Source organism: Panthera tigris, chromosome B2 (assembly GCF_018350195.1).
Source record: "Panthera tigris isolate Pti1 chromosome B2, P.tigris_Pti1_mat1.1, whole genome shotgun sequence".
NCBI classification, from domain to species: domain Eukaryota; kingdom Metazoa; phylum Chordata; class Mammalia; order Carnivora; family Felidae; genus Panthera; species Panthera tigris.
The window spans coordinates 83,300,694-83,312,223 of NC_056664.1; the positions used below are offsets into that span (position 1 = coordinate 83,300,694).

General features: G+C 41.0%; 1 protein-coding gene across 3 annotated transcripts in view; it reads right to left on the reverse strand.

Moving 5' to 3' along the window:
- The window catches only part of EPHA7 (EPH receptor A7), a 169,518-nt gene extending 163,925 nt beyond the window's left edge, over nt 1-5,593 (reverse strand). For all 3 annotated transcript variants that reach the window (XM_007084905.3, XM_007084908.3, XM_042986816.1), the window contains exons 1-2: nt 5,305-5,593; nt 748-812 (exon numbers count right to left, since the gene is read on the reverse strand). In XM_007084905.3, the coding sequence (XP_007084967.2) occupies nt 748-812; nt 5,305-5,401 (162 nt within the window). In that variant the 5' untranslated portion in view covers nt 5,402-5,593. The remainder of the gene's footprint in view (nt 1-747; nt 813-5,304) is intronic.
- Nucleotides 5,594-11,530: the final 5,937 nt, after the last annotated feature.

Consider the following 11,530-nt stretch of genomic DNA (forward strand, 5'->3'; position numbering starts at 1 on the left):
CACAATTAAAATAAGACCTAAAGACAAAGACATTGAGCTAAATTTAAGTAAGTAATATACCTTTCCAGATATGTGAAATGCAACGGTCAGAATATTTTAAGGGTTTACTAATATTTTCATAGATTTTTATTGTACACCTTTTCCTCATATTTGTTATAGCAGATTTTTACTACAATATGTACACGCTTTGCCATCACTTCAGATTAATAACAGCAGAGAGCACATGATAAAAATTTGGATTTTTACACCAAATTCCAACATAAAATATTGAGCACATAACAGTTTTAGTTATCTTTTAAGGTATATTTTGAAAGATGCTGAAACTTTTTAAAAGAAGAAACAGATCACATACTGTTTTAAAGAACTACATACAACCTACCTAGTGATTATACTAAGAAGTATAAAGCAACTAAAGAGATTTAAGTGAGTTTGTGAAAGAAACGTTCCCTGTAATTAGTTAGCATTTATAGCATGGAAACTGAGATATAATTCCTCTCACAATAAGAACTCAAAAGATTGTGGGTATAAGATTTTTTTTAATCCATTTCCCCAAGTACTAAGTAGACCTTCCCTACTGAAAGAACTCAATGTCTCATTGTAACACCACAAAATTTTGAACAAGATACTTGGAATTAAAACAGTGTAAATATGAAGAACATGAATAATTCCATTCAGGGGGAGAAGGAGAAGGTTGTGTTTCTTGATAAAATAAATGGTGATATGTATTCTATGAGGAGATGCACTTACCCCATTGGGTGGAGAAGAAATCCATTCCAACTCTGTTTGTTGTGCTTTAGAATCCAGCAGTAGTACTGAAAAAGAAAGTTTCATTTCCAAATGTTACATGAAAAATTTAAACAAATTTGTAAAAGTTATTAAAGTGAATCTAATGTTTATATAATTATCACTTATGATCTAAGATTTATAATGTTATCTATTTATAATGTTATCTATCTATGTTATCTAAATAACATTATTTATAACGTTATCTATGTGAATGAATGGTGACCTGAATACCCACCTGATACCAGTATATCCCCCTTTCTTAGGGAGAAAAGATGTTACAACACCATTTTACGTTTGGGGTTCTTCAATTAAAATATTAAAACAAATCTAAAAACTGAAAAGCAGCATGAAAGTAAGGATAAAAAAATGATATGAGGTATATTGATTTCATAGTAATTACATATTATAAAGAATTTTATAAACCACTGAGCACTCCATATTTTGTCAAGTATATTGACATGGACATAATAAAATGTAATTCCTTATTAGCCCTCAGTCAGTCACTAATTTGTGATATTTGCCCAAAGTTTTTCCTCGTGCCTTGGAGAATTGGAGTTTGTTTTTCAAAAACTTTTCCACACACAGTGTCTTCTCTTAAGCCAAAATTAATATAACAGGAAACTGTATCAAGCAATGTCATCATGAGGAAAATAAATCGCCCATTATTCACAAGATATATTTCTGGGTTAGTCAAACATCTGTTTTCAATATTTCTATTTTTTTTTAATTTCCAAATATTTCAAAGCATTAGCTAATTCTCAAAATGGTATATTTAAACTCTGACTTGACTTTATTCCTGACTTGACTTTTAAAAACAGTTGTATTCCACTTTCATATTATCAAAAAGCATAAACAATTCATTTAGATTTATATATATGTGAAACAAATGCTCCTGGTAGTATCAACATAAAGTAATGTATTAAAATGTTATATATTAATATATATATATCATACTTCCAATTCAATATGGCTTATTGCTTTTTAAGACAATTACCCTCCTAACGCATTCACTCTTTGCTCAAACTGATTCAGAGTTATGAGTTTTTACTGTTTAAAAGTATTCCTGACTACAGCATTTTAACAAATGTATCAATTTGTTCAGAAATAATACTGAATATATTTCCAGGTTTGTAAATGTGCTTAACATCAACCTCAGCAAAATGTTAAAACTTAGAATTAAATAAAATACATGCTTATATGAACTTTTAAATAATCACTAGAGGGGGAAAAAAGTATATTTCAAAGGTAATGGAAATTTGCTACGCTAAGAAAACAAAGGAACACATTGACTATGTGCTCAACTCCTTCACTCTAGTCAAGGTTATTCTCTGCAACTGAAAACCGAAAGATACAGAGATACTTTTTTGCAAAAATGTTTTACACTTAAGACTCTTGGGAAGACCATGAAAGCACAAACGTCGGTCACAAACACTTGACTCTCTTTTAGATAAGGGGGGGAAAGAAACACACTTTCAAAATACCCAGTTGTATTTCGCACTTGGAACATCAATAAATCGTTGGACTAGTAAATTTATATAAAGTATTTTTTAAAGTTTATTTTGTTTTTATCCTCAGCAACAGAGACGAAGCACAACCAAACATGGGCTCCGGGTTCCTTTTGAGATGATTTATTATCACTATTATTTTTGTCTTCTGCACTGACAAGAGACAAGTGGATTTTAAACCCAGGTGACCTTCGAGAGTCATTCTGGAGAGTGAAACAAGCAATGTGATGATTGTTTACTGCGGTTCTGTTACCCCTCAGCACAGCCTGCGGTGGGGACCGGGGACCACGGAGGGGTGGTGGCCGCAAACAAGTTAAGAGGGAAACAAACTAACAAATAAAAACAAAACCGAATCCAGCCCCTGAGCGCCTAATCAGAAGCAGCTCTAAAGTGATCAGTGTCTCGGTGTCGTCCGCTCTCTGGACAAACTCGCAAGTGCGCGCTTTTGCCTTCCAGCTCAGAGCACAGAGAGCCATCCTCCCCTCACGCCCACGGAGGCGTAGCCGGGCTGCTGACCCGGACGTGGGGCGCCCAGGCCCGGGGACTCCGCGCCCTGCCGCGCGGGGGGTAAAAGCAAGGGGCAAGACGCAGGGCGCGCCCGGGCCAAGCCAGCCACCGGCCGCGCGGGCAGCGGCGGCGGCGGCCGGGGCGGGGCCCCCGGCGGAGTGGGGCGGGGCAGGGGCTGCCAGACCGGCGCGCCCGCCGCGCGGAGCATCCATTACGTCTCCGCCAGACCTGGACACTCTAGGGAGCCGGTGGCGCCCTAGCTCCAGAAGGAGCCGGGAGGAGGAGAGAGGCTTTCGGGAAGCGTCTCCTCTGAGAGAGAGACGGCGGCGGCGGCATTTACGAAGAGGAAAAACAGCAGCTGCACTTCGCCTCCAAGCGTCAGACTCTGATTTATACATGCGCTCCCAGTAGCGGGAACCGACCTCCCCAGAGAGTATGTTTGAGGAAAGTGGAGGAAGGAGGTCCCTCATCTTCCTCCAGCCACCCTCAGGCACCCCTGGGGAGGCCTGGCACCTGCGCAACGCAGCTCCTAGCGCTCGCCCCTGGGTGCCGCGGCGCCCCTCGGGGCTTGCTCGCTCCCACAACCGCAGCTCTCGATCGCCGCTGCGTGCTGGGAGCGTCACCACTGAGAAGCGGGGCGCACTCGCCCTCCCGCCCACCTTGTAAACCTCTCGCTTCTGCATTTAAAGAATTCAGCCTCCTAGAATCAGAATCCTCTTCACGTATCTTGCACCCAGAAGAGAAAAGCAAGCGAGCGAGACATTCTGGCTGCAGGAACCTCTCCCCCTAGTGATGCAGTTATTTATAGCTCAAACTCCCGCCGGGTCTGCGTGAGCTTGCGCGCCCGGCTTCGCCGCGGCGGTGCAAACTTTTCCTCAGGTCCCGCTATTCCGGAGCAATCAGTACAAGGTTCCAGGACTGAATGTTCCTAACCGCTAATGTCGTGCAAATAAAAACGTGCGTTTTGGTGTGTGTATGGGTGGGTGTTTCTGGCCGACGTCGCTTGCTAGGCTAACGCGTAACCGACAGCCAGAGTCATGGTTTTTTTCTGAAAATTTCTGTGAATGGGTTCAGCGTCAACACTGGTTGCAGATGTGGAAACTGGGGTCAGAAGGTCAGGCTGTCTCAAGAAGTAGGACAAGGCGTTGGGGTGGGGGGTGTGGTTTAAGTGAAAGAAGAGGGGTGAGCGAAAAGAAGGGGAAAAAAAGGCAGCACTAAATCACTAAGTTTTCAGGGATAGACGAAGCAAGAACCAGTATCTAACACAAACCCCTCCCCCCCCCCCGCATCGCCACGATGACCTAAATCTGATAACGGATTCCTCCATTCTCCATACTTCGGGGACAAGTAATTATTAGTATTCTGCTTTTAAATATCGGGAAATCAACCTTAGATTTACAGTCTGGAAGACCAGGGAAGGCGGGCGGGGGAGGGAGATTGTGACATTGCTCAAGAAGCAAGACATTTCCATTGAGAGGATTTATTTTTCCCCAGCTCCAACTACAGGCACCGAAAGGTATTTTACCTTGTCAGTGGTTCAAAGGAGAAGAAAAATAAATAAATAAATAAATAAATAAATAACCATATACAGGCGTATCTGGCCGCCCAAATGAAACCTGCTCTCTTCATCCAGAACTAGCCTTCAGGGTCCAGGTCCTTCGCAAGGTCTGACCGCTCCGACTCAACTGCCGGGCAGATGCTGGGGACTTCTAGTCGCCCAGGCGGCATCTTGTTAGTTGCACAGCCCCAGCCCGTCCCCTGCCTCCCCGGCCCGGCCGAGCCAGATGGGCTCGGGCTGTCCGCGCGGCCGCCAGGATCCGCGCGCCGCGCGCGCTGAATGGAGACGTCCCCGCCGCGGGGCGCGCACCGCTCTCTCGCTTCACCTCCGCGGCGTTATTGTTCCGCGCCGGCGGCCGAGCGCCAACCGCAGGCCCGCGCCTCCTCCTCCGACGCAGTGAGCACTTCATTAGTAACCCGAGCGTTCGGAGCACACACAAGTCACGGCCCCTCTGGGAAGGCTCGGGACACCAGCCGCTCGCCGCCGGGCTGTCCAGGACACTAGAAGCTGCACTCCCCAGTCCCCGACTAACTCCGGCCGCAGCTTACCCCACCGGAGGCGAGCACCGAGAGGAGGAAGAGCAGAGCTCTAGAGGAAGAGATCTGACCCGCCTGGGATCCTAGAGGATGAGCTCGCTGGTCATCCCCCCACCACCCCACTCCACCCCGCCGCTCTGCGTTGCTGCTCACGCCCTCCGGACTGCCTGCGCCAGAAATCCCACTCCCGTCGGGCGGACGGCCCCGGGCGAGGGGCTGAAGGCGGTTCGGAGTGGCCCCGCTTGCCGCTCGCCGGCCGGGAGCAGCCGGAGCGGTGAGGGGGCGGGGAGCTGGCGGGGGAGGGTCGCCCCGCGCCGGAGGCGCGGCCGGCAGCCCCGCGGACGAGCCGGCTCATGCAGGTAGACAGCTAAATAAATAAGTCAGAACAAACTTTGCTTTCCCATCACCTTACCTTCCTTTGCAGCCTGCGCTTCCCCGGTGTGTGCAAAGCGGAGCAGCCAGATGTAGCATAAAATAATCCATGAAGGGTGCCGAGTTTGAAAAACCATGGTGCATGAGCAGGTTTTATTTTAGGTTTCAGTTGAGTCGTAGCTTTTTAAATGCTGTTTGCTCCGAAGTGGGTTCTTTTTTATTGCGCTTTTCGCATCGATTCTCCTGCTCGATCTCCGGCCGGCTGCTCCACGTTTAGCTTTTTTTTATTTTTTCGCCCTCCTGTTCGTTCGCACCGTGTTTGCTGCCTGCAAGTCTCCGACTGCAGACCGGCCGCTTGCTCCACACTCCAATAATATCAATTAGGGGGGAGGGGGCGGAGCTCCGAGCAGAGAGCCTCCGCCACTCGGGCTGACTGGCAGGCACAGCCGGCCTGCCAGGCGGCGATTCCCAGGGCCGAGGGGCGGGTCCTGGTGCAAAGGCCGCCCCGGCCGCGGGGGCGGGCTTCGGGGCGCGGGCCAATCGGCAGCGAGCGGAGTCAGGTTGCTGGTCCAGGATTCCCTCCAGGTTCTGAGCTCCCAGCTTTCTCTGGATGCTCTGAAAGGGAGGACGCGAAAGGCAGCCGAGGTGCGTGCTGCTGTGGGCACTCGGCTTTTTGCAATCACTGCTTTCGTGGAGCAGAATCAATCTGAGAATAACGCTCCCAACTTAGAGCCCTGTAACGTATAGCGGTACTCCTTGTGGTCTTTTAGAAACCGGAGGCAATGCAAGCCATCTCTCAGCTACCAAGCACGGAGCCAGGAAAGTGAAATAAGCTGTGCCTTTAAGTAAAGTGCCTTTTACTTTTTTGTTACTCAAAACCTCCTCGGGTCGGGTAACTTTGTTCTTTTCATTTCTTGAAGGGTTTATACGTCTCTTTTTCTGTTACTCAACAGCAGTCAGCGCTAGGCACCACCCGGCACAGTCCCTGGAAGAATAAAAGTATCCAAATGTATTATGTTCAAACAATGTTTCCAAGAGTTTGCAACAAGCTCTGGCAAAAGAAACAGAGGAAAAGGGAGTGGAGAAAGGAAGTCTTTTGTTTTAGGTGCCCTCCTCACCCCCGCCCATTCATCTCACAATAGTTTGGTGAAGTAGGACACTAAGAACCTTTAGAAGGTTCCGTATCACTTTTCTTATATGTTTTATCATTTTCTGAGGTTTTCCTTGGATTGCCCCATTTTGATCGTTTCCCATTTCGCTGCATAAATTACACTTAAATTTGAAGAATGTTACCACGTATTAAATTAATAAAGCAAGACCTCCTTCGCAAATTGGTACTTTCCAATAATTATTCAATTTTATGGTTATTATTATTCAATCTTTCAAGGGAAACTGCTTTCAAGGGAAAGTGAGAATAAAAAGTACAACCAACATCCCCAGTTGAATTCATCCAACTAAAATAGCAAGGACGACATCGTAGAGAAATCCGTTCACCGTTAGGCAGTTTCTCAGACACTTCGCAATTCAAGGGGTGGGTGATATAAGAGGAAGAACTTTAAAAACTTAATTGCCAAATCATCAATTTCAAATGTCACGACAGAGTAACCTGATCACATGTTTAAGATGAGTTCAGTGTTCTTCTTGTCCTTTTAATCCTTTTTTAAAAATCTGTCATTCATGATTTGCCTTTATTTATGATAGGCACAAAGTTTGATCTCGCCTGAGACTCCAAACTTTTCCTATTCTTTCTATACAGAAATATAAAGTAAATTGAGTTCTGGTATTACAGCAAAGACTTCTCAGAGATGACACATCCCCAGATTTTTAAGTTTTATTTTTTGGTAAATTGTCTCCTGTAGTTTTAACTTTCCTAATGCAATTACAAAGAAGAAAGAAATGAAATTTCCTTCTCTAACTTCCCTTTCTTTCTGTAGTTTATTTCTTAAATGTTACTTGTTCCTAGCCATTATGCCTATTACATATTTTAGAAATTATATCTAAAAGCATCTTAAGTGCCCTTTAAAGGATGCATAGAAAATGTAAACTGCTTAATATATTAACCTTGAAAAGAGACCAAAATAAAAAAAAAAAAATGTAGAGTGCACTTGTTACAGAGAAGATCAAATGGTATTTACACAAACATATGCTTTAGAGTAAAAATTGTAAGGTAAAACAATTAAAAACATAAATCTGTACACATACCCTATAAAACTATTAATCTCAGAACCACAAAGCCACAAATATTAATCCACTTCTAATAATTAAAATAATTTTACAAGATCTCAGCACTTTCTCAAGTCTCATCCCCACTTCTTACAGTGACACCAAGGTAGACTTTAAAGTTTAAAGTATTCCTTTCATCTATTGAATGACTAATACTCAGTGATGTGAATACAAATAACTTTCCATTAAACCAGGAAACTAAAGAAGTAACATCCTTCACTCTGATGAGTGTAGGTGGTAGAGGGAGTCCCCTTGTTGTGTCCCTTCTGTCTGTCAGACATAGGGGTTTGTGCAGCCTTGCTTTTATTTTTAGAGACAAGAGGCTTCACATTATATGCACATGTGCCAGGCTGCTGACAGTTTTCCCTGCAGAATTGCACAGTGATACTCATTTTTAGGTTTACCAGCCTTCTTTCTTTTGTAGTTAGGTATATTGGTAAAGAAGTCATAACATTTAAATAAAAGTAAATAACTTAGTCAACAAAAGAATGTTCATTATGCAGTATTATACAGCATTTATTTTAGTATTTAAGCTGTTAATAGACTCTATTTGGCTAACAGCAAAGCACATAAACCTATTTGTACATGAAACCATTGAAATAAAAAATAATCAGTTCGCAAAACTTTCCTATTTTAAAATAACACTAAATAGTGAATTTCGTTCTATCACTTTAAAAATGGTTTATTTTAGCTTCATATCTGTGATTTTTCATATTATTTCTACAGCATTTTTTAGGAAAGTATATGGATGTGTGTATGTAAAATGAATTAGAAAACAAATCATTTTTCTGGGCAATACCAAATGATGTATGCAATCAATACATGTGAGCCAAAGCAGAAATTCTGAAAACTATTTTTTTAATTTTTATGTATTCATTGTGTAATGTAGTTGATAGAGTAGCCTACATGTATTTAGCTAATTTGAAATAAAAGGTAAAAAAAGGAAATAATTTCCATTTATATCTCCTCTTTTGAAACAGCTATTATAAATGTATAGTAGAAAGGTGAAAAATACCTCTTTTCAGATGCAAAGAAGATATACCCAATTTTTATGCACCATATTTTTATCCAACTACTAATAATCACACATAAATGTACATATATGAAAATAAATGTACAAATTCAAGATACACATTCCAAATGAGGGTACAGCTCTTATCTCTTTTTTAACATGCTTCAATACTAATATTCATGTCACTTTTTATCTCTGGGAGGTATTCTATGATGTTAAGAGAGAAGTAGTAACTTAAGAGTAAATTATAATGACTTCAGGGAATAAGTTCCATGAATTTTCAAATAAAAAGCCGTTTTGTGCGTGTGTGCGTGCACATGCTCACATGCGTCTGGTAAACATGCCTTTAGAGGATAAAGTATAATCTGAGACTTCGGTATGTTACAAATCCAAGGCTGCCAAACTAAATAGTTAACAACAACAATGAAATCAAAGGGCTGTTTCTGAACCTACTACTTTTGCACTTACTGTCTAAATGCATTCACAGCTGGTAAATGTGAAAATGCAAGTTCATCACAGAAAAAGGGGTAATTTAAACTGAATTAGAAAAGGTACTGTACAGAAGAAACTGATTATAAACAGAAAAGAAACATTATGTCTCAGTTAATAGATATTACAGAAAATTGGGTTCTCTATTTGTGATTTCAGTCAAAATGTAAACAATCTTTCCACTGTGCAGGAAAATCATTTACATATTTACATTAGCATGATTTATGTAGTGAATATAAAATATTTACTTGCAGTCCAATGTAAAAAATGTACATAAACCAGGCTCATAAAACACATACTCATGGTTTCACCTATTCTTGTAAGCCTCAGATTTAGCCAACAGTATAGGAAGTCAGAGGTCAGGAATCAAATTACAAGTCAAGCCTACATTTTGAGCCTTTATAAAAAGTTCATTCATTTTTGCAAGGTCAGATACATTGATACTGTCATGGAAAACAACAAATATAATTCTTTAACTGCGATGACTGAGTTAATTTAAGACAGATTAACAAATTAAAAAAATTATATCAAAATTATAAGAGTCCGGTTGAATACTGCTAAGGTGTCACTCGGAAATTTCCTAACCATTTATAATATTCAAAGTGTCGAATCAAATAACTTCTATTATTTGACCAATATTAAAGGAACTTGTGAATATATCAGAGGAATGTGTCACATTATACTTACAATCACTTAACACGTGTCCATTACTCTTCAGATGAATTTATTTTTTTTTAATTTGATTTTGCCTGAAGAGGTTCTTCCTTTCTTTTAGTTATATTTTATTTTGCCATAAGTCAAATGCACTGATAGATAGAACTAGCGTAAATTATGCAAATTACTTCTACATGCTTTCATAGTTTCTCATCTTGCAATTTATTAGCTCTTTAAAACCCTTGTATTTTAGGTGTCAAGGAAATCTGTGACAATTCAGTGACCACCAGGGGGCACCAGGATCTCTGGGTGTTCTGGCCAATCAAGTCCACACTGAATAAGGACAAGGTAATTATGAAATTAAATATATAATTATATGTATTTATATCTATATAGTTTTATATAGATATAATTAATATATATTTGCCCCATTGGCATTTTTGAGTTTCTTATTCTGTTTGTACCTATGCCAGCAGACTGAAAGCCTTCATAAAAATTTGTGAGATGTTCTGTGACCTCTTTCAATCTATAGAGACCAAGTTAACGGAAGGGGCTCCAAAAGTACCATAGAAGGTGAATTGTATTGCACAAAATCTAGCTCCAGTTTTTTAAAACTTAATATCTGAGGAACTCTGAGTCTCCAGATAGACATCCACTATTCTCTTTCTTATTCTCCACCCACTTAGCTCCCAAAAAGTCTTTTTTCTTGGGAAATAGGGCCAGACTGGGATTGAGTGTTTTCTTGGACTTGATAGTTCTGAGTTTTAAGGGTCCCGCGAAGTTCTTAGAACTCTTTAGTTCGAGGAGCATTTTAGAGACCACTTCTCACCCTAGCCTTCTGCCATGGTTGATACTACAAATGAAATTCCCTCAAAATTTGCCTGGCTACTCTCAAGGAGGTCTAAGAAAAGGTCTGAACAGTAGAAGTTTCTATGTATCGAAGTAATTTAGAAATAGAGTTTCTATGTTGAGAGAAAAAAAAATACATGAACAGTATCCCCAACCTATAAAATTATAAAACTGTGGGTATTCTCTGCACTGACTAAGGGTGAAATTGTGTATACTGATGAAGAGGGCACCTTATACTAACCCCTTGATGTGCAGTGTTGTTCTCTGTGTGGAAAGAGGGCAAATTTGTATGAAACAACTATCCTCCTGAGAGGAGAGATATTATAAGTCTCCAATCCAATCCCATTTGAGTTTCAACAAAATTAGAAGCTCTGAAATGTTAGGATGGTTCTAACTAAGGGGGAAATGATCTGGAGTACCCCCAAAGAAGTGCTCATTGTGAGGAAAAGAAAATTCTAGTCTTCATATATGCTAGGTGAAGACACATGCCTGACTCTCAAAAGCCCTCTGAAGCCAGCATCCCAGATGTGGTGTTTGTACTAATTATGTAAGTATGGACAAAAAGATCGTACCATTGTAACTCAAATGTGGAATAACATAACTGAGAAGGTTCTGTAAAGTAAGGCATCATTACCTATTCTCTGTAAAGCCAGATTTTAAAAGTTATATAGTATAGCAATAATGAAAATAAATTAGACTGAACATACTACCCATTTGGAAAAAATCTCATCCCTTTGGACTGAATTTCTAGGAATTCTTATTTATGGAGAAGAGAAAGCCTCAAGAAGGAGATGCTAGATTTCCTCTCAAGTTGGAAAAGCCAACTTAAAAGAGATAAGTGAGTATATTACTCCTTAATTATGTGGATCGAATTGATTACAGATTCATAATCTAAATAGCATAATATTTCAGAGAGGGAATGCTGACAGATACCTCAATTAAAAAATAGGATATTCAGGGTGCCTGGTTGGCTCCCTCGGTACAGCATGCGACTCTTGATCTTGGGGTTATGAGTTTAACCCCACATTGGGCCTACAGC